The 22,594-nt window shown below is 50.4% G+C and overlaps 1 protein-coding gene and 1 long non-coding RNA gene across 2 annotated transcripts; one reads left to right on the plus strand and one right to left on the minus strand.

The window, feature by feature from the left end:
- Positions 1–1,954: 1,954 nt before the first annotated feature.
- Positions 1,955–9,637, minus strand: Lhx1 (LIM homeobox 1). The gene is made up of 5 exons (XM_036196863.1): positions 7,919–9,637; positions 5,996–6,222; positions 5,626–5,903; positions 4,184–4,349; positions 1,955–3,865 (listed from the first exon to the last, which is right to left on the minus strand). The coding sequence occupies exons 1-5, from the start codon at positions 8,086–8,088 to the stop codon at positions 3,486–3,488; spliced, it is 1,221 nt and encodes a 406-aa protein (XP_036052756.1). The 5' UTR covers positions 8,089–9,637; the 3' UTR covers positions 1,955–3,485.
- On the plus strand, positions 9,473–19,582 carry LOC118589513. The gene is made up of 3 exons (XR_004945674.1): positions 9,473–9,656; positions 18,096–18,201; positions 19,334–19,582. It is a non-coding gene; the product is annotated as an uncharacterized LOC118589513 (long non-coding RNA).
- Positions 19,583–22,594: the final 3,012 nt, after the last annotated feature.

The following is a 22,594-nucleotide window of genomic DNA, read 5'->3' on the forward strand; positions in this document are numbered from 1 at the left end:
GTGATTAAATTAGACACCTCCCTTCAATGGTCAGAGACAACCACCAGTTTCAAGAGTTTAGAGAAGCCAGATTTTGACTTGTCTCTCTTCCTAAGCAACATCAACCTTGGGCCTCAGACCCCTGACAGGGTAAATCCTGGTTCTCACTGATTTACCTGCCTCCTTTTGATGGCATTGCATCAAAACATGGGGAGAAGTTTGAGTAGGTAAGCTTTGCGTCCATCCTTCCTCAGCTTAGATGGCAGCCCCTTGAAACTGGAACCCTAACTACAGGTGTCTGGAGGGACTTTAAGATGGCCTGGGGAAGAAAAGTACTTGCCAAATTCAGCTGTGTAGAGGCTTCTCTATCAGGTGGGAGGGGGCGAGGGGAACGAAAGGGCCTTTCCTTCCTTCCTGGCAGTCTCTCCAGGAATGGTTCCCTGCACCTCTGGGCCAGAGGTGCGCTGCTGCAGTCCTGAATGCAACCCAGCCACTGCCGTTTCTCTTCTTTCCCTGGCCCTTGGGTCCAGCCAGATTAGACTGCTAAGCCTTACTACCTGTTCCCAATAGTCACTGGGTTTCACAATGGCCCACCAAGGGAAAAGACCGCCACCGCCATGGAGTTAGAAGAATTGAATCTATGCCGCCTGCCCAACTCTTAAAGCATTTCTTATCAAATACTCAGATAGCACAATAAAGCTGCTAAATAATTCAGTACCCTTGATAGGAAAATGCCACTTCCCAATGAGCATACGTTCAGTTAAATGAATGTCTTTAAGGGGGAGGGTTCCTGGGTAGTGGCTATAATGAATGTTAGCTATGATTTAATGTATATAAATGCTAAAAGGGGAAAACACACAGACCCAGTGATGGCACAGTAAGGAAAGGCGCTGTCTGCAGCGGCTTGGAGTTTCCAAAGTCTCCCTTGTATTTCTTAAATTTTTATTTCTGAAGGAATCATGCCAGATTCCTCCCTGAGAGTCCTTAGTTAGATAAGCCATCGAAGAAGTGCAGTGAAATATTGCTTATTCTAAAACCTTCTCTGCAGGAAAGATAAACTTGGCTCTGTCTTAACAAAATAAGGAAACGGTACTGGAAATTGCATACAATTTAATGTTTTGTTTTGTTTTGTTTTGTTTTTTAAATAAGGAATGATCCAGTCTGAAATCTAGGCAATATGGTAAAGAAACCCTGGGACCCTGATATTAAAATACTCTCACACCCAACCACACAGTAGTATTTGATAGAAGAAAGCATTCACATTTCTTCCATTTCTAATCAAGCTCTGAATGAGATTGAACTATTTTCAAGACCCTGTATCTATTGGCAACTCCCAGTTGCAATTTGATTTCTATATTAGTTATTTTTGTTCATCTTCTGCAAAAACTTACTATGTATCTTAGGCCAGACAAAATAGTTTTCCCTTTGAGGAACTTCAAATGTAGCAAATACCATCAAATAACAATTTCATATCAGTTCTGTGAAAGGGATTAAAGTATTTCATTTCTAGTTTACTTTATATTCATTTTGGGTTATCTTTCAACCCACCAAATTAGAAAGCAGGATTATCTATGGAAAATGAATTGAAGGTCTAACTATATATTTACAAGTATCTGACATTCACAAGCCTGGCTTTGCGAGTGTAGGGAGGAGGGGGACTCTTTCACCTAATCACAGACCCGCACCATGCGCTTTTATTTTTTAGCCATGGATTTGATTTCTGTTTCCAATTCTATATTAACTTATCAGCAAAATCTCTTTAACTGTATCAGTTAAACCCCCAGAATGCAATTCTGTATTTAATAACAGCAGGGAGCCAAAGAAGAGAGCTTGGCAAAGGGTTTCAGTCAGAGTCGGAGGTGAAAACAGATCAACTCAATCTTGTCTCCCTTCCTACTGGCTTCTGAGGGTCCACTCAGCACCCTACTGGGACTTCCCTCCAGTCGATGAAAACATGGAATACCACACCACTTATCTAAACATCAGGTTTTCTATTTTTATTAAAAACTCACAAATTTATTCAACATGTTTTCTTTCATACAGTGAATGGTCTAATATGCACTGGAGGTCACACAAGCTTAGGTTTATTAGAACAATAAAAGACATATGAGAAATTTAATATATAAAGGAAAAAGTAGCAGCTGTTGACTGCATATTTGACCATAAAATTTAAATATTTTGGACTTTTATTTTAAAGACACAAAAATAAAACCTGTGTGGGTCTATATAAGTCATATTAACAATTTCATGAATGTTCAACAGGACTAAAAATTAGCAAAGATGTTTTTTTTAAACCTTGTAACACTTTTTTGTTTAAACACTTTTCTCAAGTTGCTGGTGCCAGGCACCGTTACAGTATTTGTGCTATAATTTATTCTATTTGGCAACTGTCTGAATATCATGTTTTTCCTTTGCCTCGTGTAAACAACACCTTTTTACATACTAGCACAGTGAGCTGCAAGCCCTGCAAATCTGTCAGAACATCTACAGGAAAAGAAAAAGAACAATTTTGGTTGATTGCTCAAAACATTTTGTTTCTGAACAAGAGGTTTCAAAACAGGATATATTAGTAAAACACTGAACTCCTGAATTTAACATTATACGTAAACAGTTGACTGTTTTTAGTTCAATAGTCTTTTTTTTTTTTTTTTTTTTTAACTTTCATGTGAAGGTAGAGTACTTTTTTTGTAGAGGTGATGTTCAAGTCATTTTACTGAGAGGTGTGGCTGGAGACCATCCTATGGAGAGAGGGTGTGTGTGTGTGTGTGTGTGTGTGTGTGTGTGTGTACACAGTGTGTATGTGGGGGGGGGAGAGGGATAGAGGGATAGAGAGAGATTGATTGAGATTTGTGAAGGTAGAAGAGTTGAGGGCTTTTACATTTAGAATTTTGAAATGTTGGCAAAAACAAAAATCAAAAACCCGGATAGACAAAAAAATATATATATATAGTCCCACCTGGTGCACAGCAGGTCGGTGTTTCTGAAGCTATTAAGAGTTTGTTGTCGCCGCTGAACTCTGAGACAACACTAAGAAGATCTTCTAGAACTAGGACCCTCTTGACTGGAACGCCCCAGACAGCTTCTCCTCCCTCACCCCGCTGAGCGCCTCTAGCTTTTCCTCCTCGCCCCTGGCATTGCCCAGGACTGTTTGAAGCTGCAGCTTTGAAGATGTCTTCCCGCTAGCCGGAGGACCCGCCAGCGGAGTCTGTCCACGGAGCCAGACCCAGGTTGAAGACGGGGATAGCTGAGAATTCCCCCTTTGGAGCCCCAGTTCTGCGTTTTGCCAGCCCGCGCGTGTGTGTGGATATCCCAGCTCTACCGTGAGGCGGATTTGGATCCTATTTTGGACCCCCTTTGCCATCCAGTCTCCCCAAACTGAGAATGGTCCCCGAGGCTGGAGGAAGTGGAGCAGGAGGCTTGCTTTTTATGTGTTTTCCCCCTATTTTTCTTAAATAAAAGTTCGTCTCTGTACAACCACGAGATCCCGTGGCCCATGCGAGGCCCCGCTACCACACGGCTGCCTCATTCATTTCAGGAGGATGGGACAGGTGGTTCCCGTAGCTGGCCCCGCCGTTGACGGACAGAGATGAGAAGGGTGGACTGGGCCCGAAGACCTCCGCTGACATGGAGTGGAGAGGCCCGGGCAGGCTGGGCTCAGGACTAGGTGAGTCCCCTGGGGGGTGTGCGAGGATGTCGGTGAATCGCTGCGCCTCGCTGGAAGGGTGATGGCCAGGCAGCGGGTGGTCCAGACCTCCCAGCGGCGTCCCCGAAGGCCCAGATGATGGCACAAAGGGTAGGTCCACTGGAGTCTGGGCCTGCGAGGACGGCGGTCCTTGCGGGAAGAAGTCGTAGTTGCCTCCGGGACCATAGTACTCGCTCTGGTAGTCTGCGGACCAGTAAGGAGGAAGGGAAGGATGTCAGAGCACATCTCGGGGTCTAGTGACCCACAGGGCCCCGGAAAGGGCTGCTAGTGGGCATCTCAGGGCAGCTCGGAGAACTGGTTGTTTGGGAGACACCGGAGCAGAATGGAGACTTGGTATAAAACTCGGAGCTGCTCCCTACCCGGGACCCTCTTCTCACCGGGGTTGGGACTTCGGCCACCTCCCCTGATTTGCCCCCCGGCCTTTGCCTCAACAGAAAGCAAGAGCTACCCCGCGCTGCCACCCGCTTCCAGCGAAGCCAGTGGCCACTCGGCCACACTCACCTCCGTAAAAGGAGAAGGGGCCGTTGGGAATGAGCTCGCCCGGCTCCAGGCGGTCCACCAGCGGCCGCATCCGGCGGGGACTGCGGAAAAAGGCGTGGCGCCGCGCGCCCAGCGCACTTAGCTGCTTCATTCTCCGCTCCTTAGAACGTCGATTCTGGAACCAGACCTGAAGCACACGGGCACCGGGTGAGACCGCGGAGACCCCACTGGCCACAGCCGGTGTGCAACGGGGCCCAGCCGCTCACCCCTCCACTGCCCTGATAGCCCACTAAGCTGGGGGCGGGGAGCAGCATTGGTGCAGTGTGTGTGTGTGTGTGTGTGTGTGTGTGTGTGTGTGTGTGTGTGTGTAGTGATCTCTGAATAAGACCAGGCCAAGGGTGCGCAGGATTCCCAAGAAGGGAGTCTACTGCCCCGTCTGACTTTGTAGTCCCACTATTTCCAGTAACCACACTCTTAGCATTACACTATCTTAGGGATCATAGATACCCAAACGCTTCAAAATAGTGTCACATACACAGCTTCCCTTTCAGGGTCTCTTGTTGGCCTCTGCCCGCATATCACGATAGTGACAGAGACACGGAAAGCCTCCTGCTGGTTGTTTCCCCAAACACACTCTCCTTTTCACACCCACACAAAATCTCGTAGTGCCAAACATACTTAGCCACAGCCTCTCACCAATAGTGACAAGCACACAAACCCACATTCATGAGCACAGGGTGACACAGCCTCCCAGAGGCTGTCCCCGTCGGACACTTGGACAGGCGCATCACCCACACTCTCACCTGGCCTCCAGGCACTTGGATTAGACAGACAGGTCCAGATAGGGCCAGAGTCCTAGTGCCCCAGCCACACTCTGTCCGGCCTCTTTCCAAGGCAGAGGCCCAGCTATCTGCAGAAGGCTTAGCTTTCCCATCCTACTCTAGGCTGCATTTAGGCAGAGCCGACGTCCAGTAAAACCATCTCTCCTTCAAACCTGGGCGCCCACCTGCTTCCGGGGAGGGCGAGCCTCTGTTCTGGGACTTGTCTAACTGGGGTACAAAACTCACAAATTTGGGGTTGGGGAATTAGGCGGAGAGCTTGTTGTGCAGAAAAGGGAGGAAGTGAATGACTCTGGAGCCCACAGACACCTCTCTGCTGACTAACAAGGGTGAGAGCGGTACAGATGGATGCGAGCTAGCCTAGCCGTTGCCTTTGTGACGTTAGACGTGGTGTTTTCCTCTAGCTTTTTGATGTGCTCCCAAGCCACTCCCTTCCCTTCAGCCATTCTCAGTTGGACCGGCTTTCCCCTCACGTTCCAACCATATCAGGGCAGCCCCCTTTTTCCTAGTCCCACTCACTTCTGCCCGCACTCCCCAAACTCTGGGCTCTCCCAGACTCTGCCTAGGTTCCCTAGTGGCCACGTGAGCCTCTGGGGGAAAAGAGTGGCAAAGCCGGGTTCTGACCTGGATGACCCGCATGTTGAGGCCAGTCTCCTGGGCCAGTTGCTCACGGATATGGCGCGTGGGCTTGGGTGTAGCTGCAAAGGCTGCCTTCAACGTCTCCAGCTGCTTGGCTTTGATCGTGGTTCGGGGTCCCCTGCGCTTGGCACCAAGGTTCTGGTCATCGTTTTCGTTGCTTCCACCTTCCTTGTCCGACACGTTGGCACTTTCAGAGTCCTTGGCATCATCCTGCGATGGGTCTTGGGAATCCGGAGATAAACTGGGGTCACTGCCTGTGGTGGCTAGGGAAAGAGAAAGGATTGATGAGCAGGGGCCTTGGCCGACTTCCCTTCCCTATACCCACCCTCTCGCCAGTTGGGAACACTGGCCTCACCAGAGTGGAGGCTGTTCTCTTTGGCGACACTGCTGTTACTCAGGTAATCCTCTTTACAAACGAACTTGTTCTCATCGATGATGTAGAGCTCCTCGCCGGTGGAAAGCTGCTTGTTACACATCATGCAGGTGAAGCAGTTGAGGTGAAACACTTTGCTTCGCGCTCTCCGAACCAGATCGCTTGGCGATATGCCCTGCGCACAACCCGCGCATTTGGTACCGAAACATCTACGTAGGGTGGGCGGAGGTTAGGGAGAAGTACAGGAGAGCCGGTGAATAAAGACCGCCAGGGAGAAGTTGAGGGGGGAAGGGGGAAAGAATGAATATAAACATTTATTAAACAAGTGAGGAAGCAAGAGAGAACGCGAGGCATCCGGGAGAAGGGAGGGAAAACATTCGGTTAGTGTTAAGGCCCAAGCTGCCTTCTACCTCTAACCTCATGCCTAAACATTATCCCCAGGAAAAAAGCGTCAAGAAAAAAAAGGTTTCCAAGTGGCTACAGGGGCAGAAGGGAAACCGAGCACATATTCCCCGATTAGATTCAAAGAAGTCAAATTCCTAGTTAAGAGCTCTGTAGAAACGTCCCGCTCTATTCTGCTAGCTTTGCCTTTTTTTTTTTTTTTTTTTCTTTCACCACAAAAGGACCTGAGCACAGGCGGGGGGTTGGCAAAGTCCGATCCCACCATGAGTAAACAAACACTGACTCTGAGAGCTTTGGTGGCTGTAGCTGGGCAGTTGCCACGGTCGTGCGCAAAAGCCTGGCAGATTGGTCCAAGCGGGAGTCGCGGCCGGGTTGAGCCGGCTTTAGGTGCCCTGCTGAGCTTTGCCGCTAGCGAGGCGTCTAGAGCCCCGCAAGCCCGTGAGGCTTGCGCTCTCCGGCTCGGATCCAGCCCTTGCAGAGTGAAAACGCAAAAGCCTCAAAGCTCAGCCTTTCCCCGGTGGCAGCTTGCACCGGTCTTTGCTTCACAGTTCCTTCGCCAACGGGAGAAGCCGCGCGTCCGGAACCGCCACTGGGGACTGCGCTTGCCGGGCCTTTGGGCAAAGGAGGCTCGGTGGCTTCAAACTCTTTCCCAGATTTGACCAATCCTCACAAAACCAAAACAAAAATAGCGGAGTAAAGTGTGGGATTTCAAACCAGTGGAAAATACAATTTACATTTGAGGCCATTCTTCTCTGGGGAGTTGTGATTGTGGCAAATAATGAGTTTAAGAACATACAAGTAAGATAGTAAACGGAGGAGAATTTCCCCGGCTCTAACGAGCCGCGTGTTCACCAGGAGGTGGCCTTCCTGGTGGGGCAGCGGCCGGAAAGGCCGCGAAGAGGAGCCGGCGCTGGGCTTTGGGCCAAGGCCAACACCGTAAGGTTCTCCCAGGTCTACGCTTATAGGCCAATCAATGTTTGGGGAGACCCCAGGCATTACAGGATTGGCCTCAAGGGCGGGCTCTTCTTTATTGTGGCTTTTTTCGGCCACCGAGACTCCGTAGTTCGGACAAGACCTCTCCGAGAAGTAAAAGGCAGTGGCTGGAATAAAGCCAATCTTTCTGAGCTCTACTTAGAGGAGCTGCCATCTGGGAGGCCCGGAAAATGCGGTTGGTTGCTGGAGAGCTCCGGTTCGGGAAAGGCAGCAGGAGCTGCAACCCTTAGGCTGCTCTACCTCTCCCCCAGGCTTGGAGGGATTTCTGAGCCGCAGCCGGCTCTGACCCTTTCTTCCCAGGCACCTGCAGCCAAACCCGGACCAAGTAGGACAGATATCTCGGCATCCGAGCTTCCTAAGAGGCAGAAGCCGGAGGGACTTGGCTGCCCGGGAGAAAAAAGGCAGCTCCTAACGCGGCCCCTACGGTGGCCACGCTGACCTCTGATCCAAAGCTGGCCTGGCAGGGCCGGTGGGGAGGGTGCAGCAGAGGCGCCGCAGAGAAGTACTCACCGGAAGAAGTCGTTTTTACAGTAGAGCTTGCCTTCCCGGGAGAAGCACTTCTCGGTCAGGTTGCATTTACATTCACAGCACTGGACGCACTTGACGTGCCAGGCCCTGTCCAACACGTTCAAGAGGAAACGGTCCAGGATGGGCCTTTTGCAGCCCGCACAGTGCACCATGGTCTTTGGTTTGGTCCGGTGAGGCTCGGATCAGTGGGGCAAGTAGACTCGAGGGGGAGGGCTCCTGAAGACAACCAGCCTGAGTTCCCCAGCTCCTCCAAAAAGAAGAAACCCGCTCAAGCCGAGCAAGCGAAAACCCGCACCAGCAAATCAAAAGGGGAGAGACCAGGCTGGTAGGGGGCAAGCCCGGGAATCCCAGGGCCGCGGGGGTGGAGCAGCGCCACCCCAGCTCCCCGGCGAGGAAAATCAGTCTCCAGCGGGCAAGAAAGCGGCTCTTCTGCCCAAAGCCGGAGAAGGAGTGAAGGTCACCGAGACAGGCGGAGGGACGGAAATAAATACAATTGAAACCGACTAAAAGGAAGACGCCAAGAGCTCGGGATTCGAGAAAGCGACGCTGGGTTCTCTCCGGCTTGAGGTAGAGCTGTCAGAAGTCAAAGTGCATCTGCTTTTTGTCCAAGTGTGAAGGCAGGTCGTGTGCGTGCCAGACTGCCCACCACCCGGTTTTCCCCTTTTAAAAAAACACATGGAAAGAAAAGAACACAGGAGTAGAACGCTTTGGATCCTACGTTGCGGGCTTCTTGCAGAGACTCGGGACGGTCTGGGCGCCCGCGCTGGGCCTGGGGGGGGGGCGGGGGCAGGCCGAGGGGTGGGGGAAAGGGCAGGTTGGGTAGAAGATTTGTTGATTGTAGTTGATGCTTAGGTTCCCCCCCCTTTGGAGAGTGTTTTTGCCAGTCAAAAATGGAAAGGGACAAATAACTTCGGGCGGGCGCCGCCAGGCGCACTCGCTCGCTCCCCACCGCCCCAGCCCTGTCACCTCGGCCGTTGGCCTGCCAGGCGGCCTTCCGTGTCCTCGGGGCGGCCCTCCCTGTGGTCTGGCTCTTCACCACGCCTGGCCGTGCATCCTGGGTTCAGTCACAACTCGCGGCCGCTTGGGCGCGCAGCCCCGCATCTCTCGGCCCACGCTCCCGCTGCCTGCGTTCCAGCCCCACAGTCGCTCGACTTTTTTTTTTTTTTTTCTTTTTCTTCCCCTCCCCTTTTGTTGTGGTGGCAAATCTGGTTTTTTCTTTCTAGTCTCCTTCCTTTCTTTTTCCCTCTCTTTTTCTTTTCCGCGTTCAACGGGAAGAGCCCGAGGGAGGGGGCGTCTGGGAGAGCTTTGGAATAATGTCCTGGTGCAGCGGCTACAGAAGGCTAGCGGCTGGAACAGTTCGGCGCGGCTTGCGGATGTCGTTGTCCGGCCCGCGGGTTCCTGGTTGGCTCTCCCCGGGCGCGCGCCCCCGGGTCCCTGGACTCCTGGCCCAGTCTTCTGCGCGTCTGTCCCCAGCTCCAGCGGCTCGGTCACTGCTCCTGGCTGTTGGCTGAGCCCTGGAAGCCCCCTCGCCTTAATGCAGCGCCCGCCGACGTCACGGCGGACTGCGACCAATCAGCGCCTCGCGGTCCCTCTGTAAACCATTCTGCATTTCCCCCCTGGCCGGGGAGAGTGCGGGGAGACCGCGTTTAGAGGATCGGTGGCGGTGGCCCCGCGCGGTGCCGGCGATGGCAGCGAGATGTCCTGGCCCCTTCCAGGTTTGGTAAGGCGTCGGTTTCAGTGTCAAAGATTGAAAGCAGGCGGGAGGAGGCGCGGAGGAGGCCAGAGTTCCGTGGGAGTGTAAAGGCAAACGTACGGAGCGGGGGCGGGGGGCATGCTGGGATTAGAGCGCAACTGGGTTTGGAATCTTGGGAGGTCTAGGTACACAAGCTTTGCAAATCAGTAGGTGTTGATAGCTCGCCCCTTCTTGCTCTTTTGGCCTGGAAATTGCCCCTGGCATAGCTCGAGCGAGTCTTTGGAGAGGTAGGGGGCGCTTGGCAGCTTAGTTTCCCTCCCGTCTCTCGGTGCCCCCTCCTCCGCCCCCCCCCACCCCGCGTCCAACCAAAGTCCACCCGGCAGGGTGTCCGGGAGACACGAGTGTCGATCTCCCGCTGTGCTCTCTTGGAAAGTTGATTCGGGCGATTTCCTGATGGGGGCGGGGGAAACCGGAGGCGCGGCGCCAGGATGGGAGAAGGAGTAGGGGGGGGGGGAGTGCTTCGGGTGAGGAGTTGCAACTCTGGCGAGAAGTTGTGAGAAAATTGTGATCCGGAGACACCTTTTACAAACAAAAACAAATGACTAGGTGGGAAACCGCGGGGCTCCCGCAGCTGGGGGAGGTGGTAGCAGCGGGACACTGCACCTTGGTTGCAGGGGAGGGAGGCGTGCAGCGCACTGGCGGCGTAGCCTAGCTCCCAGACCTTCCCTTTTCCAGGCTTCGAGCTAGTTCGTTTCTTCAGACGTCAGTGGACCATACCTACCAGAGTACACTCCTTAGGGATAAGTCACTTTCCTAATTTTGCCGGCGTTATAAACTCCTGGCCACCACCTACGGGGGCGGATCTGCCTAGGCGTGGAAGTCGGATGCTGGTCCTGAGGACTTGAACTTGTAAGAGTCTTTCTCGTTCCCAGGAGCACTCAATTAACTGTAGTGACTGGTTTTGTTTTTTCTAAGCTTAACCCAAATTTAATCTCAAAGCGGTGCTACTTTTGCTCCCTGTTTGGGGGAGATGCTAGGAAGGCGCATTTGATCAAATTTAGAAGGAAATAAGGGTGTCCCTGCAGCCATATCTAGATGGTATTTCAGAATCTGCTTTTTAAGTTACTTCATCCGTGCGCCTGGCAGATCTTCCTCAGGGTTAAATTAGGAGAAAAGTGCGCGGAAACGCGGCTAGACTGGCAGTGAATCCGGGTCCACAAACAGAACACCCTCTTGCAGCGAAGAAAGAAGAAGCTGCCACGAATTTGGCTTGCGATGGATGGCACTGTTCATTTTTAGGACTGTGCCAATGCCCCCCTTTCTGCTTTCTTCCACCGCCCGGCAACACCTACGCTCTTCCTACCGGTGAGATCGCGGCTTTGTAAACCCAACGGGTCAAGGCGGGCCTCACACGCCTCCTAGGCGATCTGCTCCCACCCCCACCTCTGAACGTCAGACCTCCAATGCATTCTTGGTTCCGCTGTCCACATACGCACTCTCCTGGAGCAGCTGTGGACCAAAGTAACGCAGCTAAACTTGTTAGCTCTCACACAACAACCTGTCCTAGTCTTTTCCAGGCTTAGACTCTAGGCTGAGCAGGGGTTAGAAGGGGGCCCTCCCACCTATGGGGCGGGCTCTGGACTGGGCATCCGGATCTTCCTCAGGACACTTCCTAGAACAAGTCGACTAGTATCAAGAATTCTGGCACTCCCGGACGTGCCAAGGGCGGCGGAGCGCCGGATCCTCTATTAACCCCGACTCAAAGCGGCTGCCCAAAAGGGACCATCGGTCCCCACGCTCTCCACCCTCAGCTGTTCCAGAGCTAGCTGCTACCGCCCTGGACTCAACCGCTCCTCTCAGGAGCCTATAGTCGCCCAGGTCCCGGGTGGCTCACACTTGACGCAGCTGGGCTACTTTACATGCAAAGCAGAGGGGCCCGGGAGGGGGCAACTAAGAAATTGCTGTCGCGGGGACCTGTAGGGCGCCACTGGACTCGGTTGCTTTCTCTTTCCGATTCTCCTCTTCCTTCCGTAGGTCGGGGAGAGGTTGTTTTACTGATTTGGGGTCTAACGACTTTGAGGCCAAGGTATGGGAGAAAGGATCTCTTTAGAGGAAGGACGAGGAGAGTTGGGCAAAGACAGGACACTGGTTCTAGAGCACAGTGTTCTGCACGTCGCGGTGTCCAAATGGTGGAGAAAACCGGTCGCCGCCGAGCCAATCCCAGCTTCTGGGGTTGTGTGTATGTCAACCAGCAAGCGCAATGCCAGGCATGCCTCTTGGCTCCTTGATCCTATGTCTAAAATCCATATTTAACACTTCCGCGGTGACAGTACACAGGACTAACGTTTCTCCCCTACCCCCATTTCCATTGAGTTCTTATTTTGAAGTGTAATCAGTAGTAGAGACAAGGAGAGAAAACTGACCCAGCTTTCTAAATCCGCCATCTCTGAATCCACAGAGCTCAGCTCTACGTGTGTATATATGACCTCTGAAGAAGATTCCCAACCGTCCTTCCTCACCAACACCACCGCGCAGTCCACGATCTCAAGTACACCCGTTTTACTACCCTCCATTCTTCAAAGTCACATAGACCCTCAGCCACTTATACCCTGGCAGGTGTCCGGAGATTCAATTTGGACGCCTGGCCATCATTCAGCGATCCCAAAATCCCCTCCACCCTACTCCCAAGGCACCAGAGGACCCAGATAGGGGCTTCCACAGTTCAGTTTTGTTTTCCTAGAGGATGGAGAGGGAGAGATCCTGTCTCGGAACTGGGGCTGGCCAGCCTTCCCCGCTCACACCACTGATCTTCACCCTTGCCTCCTGGCTCCAGAGCCCTTGAACCCATATTCTCCACACCCCCTACCGCAGTCTGGAGAGTTTCCCACCAACCAGGGACCGTTCTTTCTTAGTCACTGTGGGTCGCTATTTAATCCCCAGAGCAGCCGCTTCCATCCTCCAGTTCAGACCACGGTCCGCATAAAAAAGGGAGAGAAGGCCGGCCAGAGAAGGCTCCTAGGACTGCGAACCACAAAATCCCGGATGTCCAGCAGCATAGGTACAGGAAGGAAGGAAGGGGTCCAGCTAGATGCACCCTGGATCCCTGCCATCTGGAAGACACACAGACTCCGCAGACCTGTGAAGATCCAGCTTATGCAACCAAGGAACTGCTTGCTCTGCGGGAGTCTCTCTGATCCAGTCCCCCGCCTCTTTCCCTTCCCCTCTCTCGAGGTTCATGCTCTTAATATGTAGTACTTTCTAGTTTGTATCGTTGTCCCTCCTGAACAACGTAAAGGAGGTGTAGGAGAGGGAGACAGATCTTTCTTCTCTACACTCTCCCAGACAGGAACCCCAATCCAAGCAAGGGCGCCTGTTCCTATCACTGCATACTGAAGGTGAGAAGTTGGGGGAGGTGGGCCTTGCAACTGTGCTCCAGAGTGCACTTTGCTCCCAGGGACATTTTCCCAGCGGAGCTTGGGCAGTGGTAGGGGAGTGACAGAGAAGCCAAGAAAGGGCAGTATCCTGCCGGATGTCACGACGACGTACACCTGGCCTGGGTGAACAATCCAGGCTTCCCATGAGGGCTAGGGGGGCACTCTGAGCATGGGGAGGGGGCCAGGTCGAGCGTGCTGAACTCAGTTAGTGAAGCTGCGCATAGTGAAGGGTGCATTGAAGAAGGGGGTGGAAAAGGTGGGAAGAAGAGAAGGCATGCAGAGAAAGCAAGAGGGTGTAAGGGAGGGAAGGTTTTTTCCAGAGAAACACATGGAAGAGCAAAGCAAAGAGATGGAAAAGACACCCTTGGTGGTGGTGGTTCACTCCTGTAAGTCCAGTACTTGAGTTCAAGGTTACTACTCCGTGATGTCCAGGCAAGGCTGGGCTACAGAATAGAATAAGACTGTCAGGAGAAAAATAAAAAAAAAAAAAAAAAAAGTAGTGGAGACAAGCTTAGAAGACTGAAGCTCCCAGCCTGTGACAGGCATATTCCTGGGTCGGAGAAAAGGAGATTGGAGTCTGTTTGGTGGGAGACTTAAGGCCTATGGAAAGCGTGTGAGCAGCACTGGGCAGGAATCCAATAAATAAATAAAACGTCTAAGACGGCGTGACAACAATGTGTATTTGGGTGCGTGCCCATGTTCCTCTGTGTGAGCACACACTCACACCCATAAGGAAGACAAACGGGGCTCCTGCCTCAGAGTAATTAATCCTCTCACTAATTGACTCTCTCCCCTTACCTAATGCTGGTGGTCACTGCGGAGATCCGGAGAGATATCAAATGGGAAGGGAGGGAAGGAGGAAGACCCCAAAGCTAACAGCCTTTGGGACTGAGAATGAGTGTGTTCTGAAGTTGGCAGTTCTAACCTCTTGTCCTCAGCACCTCCCTCCTTTTTGGATGGAGTTCAACAGATGTTCCTGCTTTGTCAGTCCAGGTTTGGGGCCAAGTTAACTAAGGTCTTTTAGGCTTAGAGTGACCAGATTGTACACACTGAGGACTTTCTATAGTTCCGCACCTAGGGCTTGAAGTCGCTCAGCTGAAAGCTACCTGTCCCTCTGCTAGACATCATGGCAGTCTGTAACTGTGACTCTCTTGTTCTCTCCCAAGGGAGAGCATGAGCTACCTACTGTCACTGTTTATTCTTCCAGGACCTAGGGTCCTGCAGTCCCTGACAGAGCTGGAGAGGTTTAGGATGGCTGGGCAACAGCTTGAGAAGGACGAAAAGAGAAGAGTAGCGGAGATGAGGCTAGGCCAAGGATGAGGGCAAACTTGTAGAGTTGTAGAAACCCACAGAGTAGTTGTCATCCGGCAAAGGTGAGGTCTCTGGGGACAAAGAAGGAACCAAGTGGTTACTGCTGGGTAGGAAAGAACGTGTAGTGGTGGGAAGGCAGGCAGGTAGCTGTGCTTCTGTACCTGTGTGCCAGTTCTCATCTATGTGGGCATGGAGAAGGCTCGGTATGCACCCCCCACTACACTCTCAGGTCTCAGGACTGAGGGCCAGAAGCAGGGAACTGATCTGTCTTTTGGTAGCTGAGTGGGCTGAAGGAACCCAAGGTCCACTATGTATCTGCTTGATGATGCGCACGTCTAGGCTTTGGGAGGTGAATGTCAACTGTCATCCCTGCGAGGTATCACTGTTGCTCTCTTGGCCTCCTCAGAGGCTAAGTAAATAGATTCAGAGACTGGGATGGAGGGGACACAGCTTCCTAGGGAAACAAAACAAAACAACCCACAGCCCCACTGAACACAATTCTTGATTGTCCCTCAGGGGCATTTGTACATTTGACCAAAGCGAGTCCCCAAGCAGTAGCAGCAGTGTTGCTTATAGGGACTAAAGGTCCAGAGAGAGTTCGGGGGTGATGGGCAGACCAAGAGAGGTGACTGGCGTGTTAGAGAAGGTGAGATGCTTGGCCTCTTCTCTACATCACTGCCATGCTTTAAGAGGAAAAAGGAAGAAAGAAAGAGAGAGAGAGAAAACAAGCAAAAGGAATAAAATTTCAGGGCAGGGAAAGAGAAGGGCACATAAAAGGCAAATAGAAACCAGAAAGGAAAGAAAGTGAGGAAGAAAGAAAAAGGCAGGGAGGTGGAGAGAGAGGCTGTAATAAAAGAGGGTGAAGGCGGCCCCCGGAGGCTGGGCCTCGTCCCAAACCATCCGTCTTCATTGTCTCCGTGTGTGCAAAGGCAACTCCAGCATAAGGAAAAGCCACTATTGGAGCCTCGGCTTTATTTTATATCCTATACATCAGGAGGGAGGCAAAGCTTTATTTTCGCCAAGAGACAGATATTTTATTTCTCTCTTACGGTTTTATGTGTGAGAGATGTCAGGTTGCCACAATGGATGGCTAATGCATAGGCAAGAGGAAGCCGTGGTGGCATGCTGTGTGTCATGGGGTCTTGGGGGGGTGAGCGGGCCTGGGATTTAGGGCTGATGGGACACTCTGGGGGATTTCTGCTAAAACATCTCTCTTCATAAATCCACAAGCATGGTCAGCTCAACAGGGAGAAGGAGGTTTAGAGGGAAGAGTTGGGCTTAGGAATAAGTGAACACACAAAGGAATCGCTTACTTTCCAGCTGGCTTGGGCAGTGGGGGCAGACATGGGTTCCACTCCCCAGCGAAGGGAGACTTGTTTTGGAAGGCAGATGAAGGGGTGAGAAGTGATGAATTTAAAAACCTAGAACCCAGAAATGGTGTCTTGCACATTCATAAGGACATCCGTAAATAGACCAGGCATCTGAGGACCAAAGCAGTTTTAGCTTTTAAATTAAGAGCCACAGGAAGCAGAGGAAGGCTGTGGACACACGTGCCCTTCACGGGGAGATATGTTTCTGGCAGAGCTGTGTCTGTGTGCCTTCTTTGCCCTATTTATATATCTGGTTTCTGTCTATCCACATGTCCCCTTCCTCAGAAAGCCTTTTTTCTTTCTTTCTTTCTTTTTTATTACCTTCTCAGAGCCTTGGAGGAAAAGAGCCATTAATTTGCAAATTATCGAATCTGTACAAGGATCAAGATGGGTGTTTTTCACTGCTACATCTAATGTTTTGCGCGGACACACACATGCACACACAAACCCATTATGCTGTGAACCCTCCAGTGTAGGTGCCAGATTAGAATTCAAGAAAAGCTCCTTCCTGCCAACCTGCTCCACATTAAGCCCCAAACCTCAAAGTGTAATAATGTTCACATTTTTAAACCCCAGGAGATGGGGATGAGCATAGAGAGACAGTGGTGTGTGTGGGAGGGTGTCTTTGAATTAACATGTCCATCTGGGCTTGGACTCACTATCTCTGGTCCTTATGAGCCACCCCTGCAGAGACCACTGCTTGTAGAAGTAGCTTTCACTCATTTTCCTGTCTTGCTAATTGTTTGATGTGTTGGTTTGTATCTGTTACGTAGCAAAAAGCAGTTACATTCTTCGCCTTATTTCAAAGGATCTCAGGCAGCACAAGAACTCTAGACAATGAGCAGTGCTACCTGGCCACAACCGTCCCCAGACTTTGAAGAAGCTATTTAACCTTTCTGGGCCTCGGTTTCCCTGTCTGTATGCAGGGGATTGGGCTAAATGGTTGCCGAGGTCCCTTCCAGCTCTGACTTCCTCTGACCGAATGAGATAATGTGTGAAAACACTTTGTACTGGCTAAAGCCGGACGAATGCCGGGGATTATTATTACGATTCTAATCAATCCTCTTTTCTCCACATGGATCTTGGCTGTTTAGCGCCAGCAAGCAGGCTAAAGAGGGCCCAAGCGAGAAAGCTTAGAGATGGAAAGGCTCTGCTGGGGATAGAAAACCCCGTGCCTCTGTCTCTGAGTAGCCAGGTGGGCAGAGGAAAGCAGCAGGATGCACCAGGACCCATTTTAGTCTGGGCGGTAGTAGAGGGTGTGTTTCTTCAAAAGCATTATTTGTTTCCAAGTGACTGACATAGGAAGGCGATTTGCATTTTTTGTTTTTCCAAGGGAGAAAGGAAAGAACAAGGTGTAGCTGATTAGCAAGTTAATTATTTCAGTACCCCAAGGGTTCGTGCGTGGTGGTAAGTTGTCCAGCCCTGGTGTAATTTCACAGTCTGTGGATTTCTTGGTGAGCACCTGGAGGGCCTGAGTCTGTCTCTTTCTCCATCCACCTGCCTTGTATCTTCCTGACACACCTGGGGAAAGGGGCAGGGCCTGGGGTGGCGGTTGGTACTATATCGGATGAAGGGAGGCAGAACTTACAAGATGCCCTCTACCTCTATGGAGTGCTTAGTTACTTATCTCTTTCTTCCCCACTAATGTATTTTTTAATTAATATTAATGAGGTGGTTATCAGTAAGTGGGGCGGCTGTGAGGTGATAGCCTAGATGTGGTCTGGAGATAAACTATGGCGGGAAAGCCCGAAAAGTCCTTGCATCTCACCCCTTCCTGCCAGGTCAGCTCTCCAAGCTCTGTTTGACTTCTCACCTCTGGCCACCACTTGTTCTTCAGCGGCCTCCTCCAGCCTGACCTCCCTTTAGGGAGGGGAGGTAGGATTGTGTGGTCCAAAGGATGGAGACCTTCCCCCAGAGAGATAAATTGGAGATTCGAGCATGAGCTGCAGAATTAACAGCTTCGGCTTCTGCCACTAGGCTGGCTTCCTGCTCGCAGGATGGGAAGACCGGCCCCTGGCCTCTCCTTTTGAGCCCAGTGAAGGGGGGCTCTCCAGTTTACTTAAGAGTGGTCCCATCTGCTCAGACTGGCCTTTCATAAGGGGAGGGATTTATGCAGTGTCCTTGTGCTTAGACCTGGGATTTGGCTGAAAACCTTGGGCCTCTGAGAATATTACCTAATGCTGCAGTGCTCAGTCATGGAGATGATTCATGAGTTTTGTCTTCGTGGAGTGAGTGTGTGTGTGTATGTGTGTGTGTGTGTGTGTGTGTGTTACTTTCTACTGTTCGCACTTTGAATCCAAACACAAGGAGACTTCTTTCTTTTCCTTCTTTTCTTAACTTCTCGACTTCAGCAGCGTGAGGATGACACACGTGCTGCCGTTCAGCTGTCCCCACCCAGGTTGGCTGCCACCCTTGCTGATGGAGAGAGGCAGGAGGCTGTCTGAGAAGACAGTGCTGGTGAGTGCTGGTGACTACTTAGCGGGTGATGATAGTATTTGTAGAGTAGGGGTGAGTCCAATTGCTGCTCAGATTAGGTTTGGCCTCCCTGGCCTCACAGTGCTGGGTGTTCGGGTAGGGCAGGAGGTGGTGAGGAACTTCAAGGGCAGGAAGATGGGCTGAGAGAGGAGCTCCATGGATGGTGGAGACAGACCATCAAGGAGAACATCGAAATTCCATGTGGAGTCCTGGGCAGATTCAGAAGGACCCATAAGTGCCATATATTTATCTTCTCTGGGACAAAATGTGACTTCTTTTCAGGGTCAGCAGCCAGTAAGCTCTTCTCTTAGCACCTTCTTACTCACATGGGAGTTTGGCCTTACAGATGGGGTTCCTACCCTCCCAGCCTGCTAGTATTGTTTTGCCTCGGGTCATTCATAATGGAAATGGAGCTGACTTCCAAGTCCCCTGACCAGCCTTCATTCTTTTTGATTTGTTTTGTTTTTTTTTGAGGCAGGGTTTCTCTGTGTGGCCCTAGCTATTATGGAACTCGCTCTGTAGGCCTGCCTCTGCCTCCCGAGGGCTGGGATTAAAGGTGTGTGCCGCCACAACTGGCTGGACCTTCATTCTTTTTGTTGTTACTGTTTGTTTTGTTTTGAAACTGGTTCTCACCATATAGCTCTGGCTGTCCTGGAACGCATTAGATAGACCAGGCTGGGTCTTGAACTCGCAGAGATCTGCCTGCCTCTGTCTCCCAAGCGCTGTGTGCGACCATGCTGGGCCTTCAACCTTCATTCTTGGAGGTGAGCTGGTCTGTGCCTGGGTGCAAGCTTGTTCTCATTTGGGCCACAGCAAGGATATAGCTTCTTCTTAAACAAAAGAAGCAGGGACCCGATTTGATGAATCTTCTCAGGAAGGATCTGCCAGTAATTTGATAAATTTCCCTCTTCTGAATGAGTGACTTCGTCAGTCAGGCTGAGGGCCTGCAGAAGTGTAAAGATGCTTGTGTTAGCCTTCCCATTTTACTCACACTGGGGTTTGGGCTTGCTTCTGACAGACTAGGAGGAGCAGATGCATTCCAGACCCAGAGCCTGGAGTGTTATCTCTCCCCAAACCTCAAATCCTTACCTCCCTTTATTTTCCTTTGCCACAGATGCAGAGGCCTCCTAGTGTGAAGTGTGCAGGGACGGCCCTCAACTAGGGTTGAAGAAAGGAAGCAGAAGAAGGGGAGCCCAAGGAAAGGTGGGGCCAGTTGGGATTTTTAGGTAACACCCGTCTGGCATACTTCTCATGTGTTGTATGTTATAATCGCCAAATTTCACATTTATTGTAGTAGCCTGCTGTGTGTAGGCCAAATGCTCCTTGGCCAAAACGGTGTTAAATAAAACTGTAAGAAATGCTACCAGGGCTTTGCATGGATTATTTAATTCTATCAATGACAAACAACACTAATATTCAGCGTCTCGCCCGGCACAATATCATGTTTCATTTATATAAGCCGAGACATATTTAAGCATGAAAGATACCGTTTCCAGACACATACATTTCCCAGTGATTACTCAGAAGCATGATAGAAACGGCAGGAGCCTTTCTCACACATAAACCTGCACCGTCATACACACAGACTGCCTGTCACACGCAGTCACACAGCTAGCCTGCCACACACATATCTTCCTCTATGTGCTCTCACAGGTAAGTGTAAGTGTGAATTTAGCTTTATGCACTTGTATGCCATTCCAGGTACGTGTACCAATGCATACATACCTAAGGCACAATTTCAGGGTCTCTGATGCATTTACACACCTTTTTCTCATACACATACTTAGACTGTCACATAAACATCAACATGGGTAACAAATCACACATGGATCTTTACCAGACATGTGTGAATATTCTCACTGCCATGTTCTGATAGCAGTCTGTGTGCCCCATTAGGAGGGCCTCTGCACAGGTACCTATGTGTCTGTGTACTGCCATCCCATGCTGACATCCACTCTCCTGTTTCATCTAGCCAAGGAGCAAGAATTTCCCTGGGACCCTTGGCAGCTGGTGACAGATTTAGAATGGAATTTCCTACAATAATCCAGAGATCTTTTTCTTTTTCTTTTTCTTTTTCTTTTTTTTTTCTTTCTTTTTTTTTCCCCGAGACAGGGTTTCTCTGTAGCTTTGGTGCCTGTCCTGGAACTTGCTTTGTAGACCAGGATGGCCTCAAACTCACAGAGATCCACCTGCCTTTGCCTCCTGAGTGCTGGGATTACAGGCATGGGCCACCACTGCCCGGGTAATCCAGAGATCTTTAAGATGGAAAACTTAGAGGAAGAGGGTAGAAATGCCAGTTTTCTTGGGCTCTGGCAAAAACATGAAAGTGCAGGGGTGGGAGATGGAGTTGGGGGGCTGGTTTGTACAGACAGATGCACCCACAAGAAGTCTCTCCCCACCCCTTCTTCCTCTCTCAGGAAGGTCTTCCTAAGCAGACCAGGTTGGCCTAGAATTTGTGCTGAAACTTCCCCAGTACAGAGATTATGGGCCTGGGCCACCATGTCCACCCTAGCCGTTCATTTAAAAAATATCCCAGAGAGACAGAAGGGCTGGGATAGTAAATCAGCTCCTCTGATCTCAGTTCTGCTATGGGTCAGCTGTATGCGAGTCTATTTGTAAACTGAAAGATTGGCCTACATGGGTGGTTCACTTCCCTGGCTACAACAGTATAATCATCAGGGAAGTTGTTTTTGTTTCTTAAAAAACCCAGGTACCTGGACTCCAAACCAATCTAATCAACATCTTTGGAGGGAGGTCCCTAGCATCTTATTTAAAAACCAAAGAACACTTCCAGGGGGATTCCATGTTCAGCCAAGGTTAAGAACCATTGGTCCAGATATTCTCTGAGGTTCTTCTACCCCTAAAACTTAATGTCCTGAAAGAATATCCCTATCCCTATCTATCTATCTATCTATCTATCTATCTATCTATCTATCTATCTGCTATGTATGTATGTATGTATGTATCTATTTACTATGTATGTATGTATGTATGTATCTATCTATCTATCTATCTATCTACTATGTATGTATGTATCTATCTATCTATTTACTATGTATGTATGTATCAATCTATCTATCTACTATGTATGTATGTATGTGTCTATTTATCTATCTACTATCTATCTACCATCTATCTATCTATCTACTATCTAACTATCTACTATCTATCTATCTACTATCTATCTATCTATCTACTATCTATCTATCTATCTATCTATCTATCTATCTATCTATCTATCTATCTATGGCACTCAACCCCAAAGTCCTCTGCTGGTATCCTAAATTCACTTGGAGATCATAAAAAGCCATTAAAAGTATTCTTGCTTTGTTTGTCAAGACAGGGTTTCTCTGTGTAACCTTGGCTGTCCTAGAACTAGCTCTGTAGTAGACCAGGCTGGCCTGGAACTCACAGAGATCTGCCTGTTTCTGCTTCCTGAGTGCTGGGATCAAAGGCATGTGCCACCACCGCCCAGGTAAAAGTATCCTTTCAATTTAGAAAGAGAGTCACTTTGTAAAAGCTATAATTGCCCCGCAGAAAAACACACACCTGCATCTCCAACTCTTGTAGACCTTCTAGCTCTCACTCATCCAACTTTAATGATATGACACATATGCAAATGATGTAAGCCACTGTCTGCTCCACGGGATAGATACCTTTGGCCAGACACACATTTCCTGTCTGATTCCTCTCCTAACCTGTTTTGATAACATGCTATTTTTAGCAGGGAAAATGAGAAGGCATGGATCCTGGGTGGAGTGCCCTTTCTTTCCCTCCCCCAGCTGGGATTCAGAGAACAGCAGCCCCCAGGCCCATGGCCCAGTTCTGATGCTGAAGGAAGCACTGAGCTGTGCGTCCTGGAAAGCTGCTCTCAGACCCGGGCCTTTGGGAATCCCACACTAATATTCTCTAGCAACAGTTCCTGTCCCCCTTGAAAACTGACCCGCTGGAGGAGGCTGAGCTAGGCTGAGGCTTGGAGACAAACCCCATTGGCTGTCACTGCAGCCCCCTCTCTCCTTTGGAAGATGTTTAGAGGAAGGGGTGGGAAGAGTTCATCCTGGTGGAGGGTGCCTGCTGCTCCCTCGTGTTAGCACTACGTTGGGTGGGTTTTCAGGTCCTCTAAGAACGGTTCTCTTTCCCACTGTCTCCTTTCTCCCATCGGCCACCCTGTCCAGACATTCTAAAACAGTGTTTACATTTCTTTTCTTCTTTCTTCCCACCCTTCTTTCCTAGTTGGGGATGGAAACCAGGGCCTTGCACAGTCTAGGTAAGCACTCTACCACTGAGCTACACACCCAGCCTGGACTACTTTTCTTTGGGAACATTGTGCCAGCATGGCTCCTTTGTGCAGGTGAGCACTGGGCTAGTGGTCAGG

The sequence above is a fragment of the Onychomys torridus genome, chromosome 8 (assembly GCF_903995425.1).
Source record: "Onychomys torridus chromosome 8, mOncTor1.1, whole genome shotgun sequence".
Classification (NCBI taxonomy): Eukaryota; Metazoa; Chordata; class Mammalia; order Rodentia; family Cricetidae; genus Onychomys; species Onychomys torridus.

What these genes read in the sequence shown, in the direction of transcription:
- Lhx1 (XM_036196863.1), bottom strand. Translation starts at nt 8,088, where the DNA reads ATGGTGCACTGTGCGGGCTGCAAAAGGCCCATCCTGGACCGTTTCCTC. An exon ending in TGTAAAAACGACTTCTTCCG is followed by an intron (nt 6,223 to 7,918) that starts GTGAGTACTTCT and finishes CACCCTACGTAG; the next exon opens with ATGTTTCGGTACCAAATGCG. An exon ending in AGAGAACAGCCTCCACTCTG is followed by an intron (nt 5,904 to 5,995) that starts GTGAGGCCAGTG and finishes CTCTTTCCCTAG; the next exon opens with CCACCACAGGCAGTGACCCC.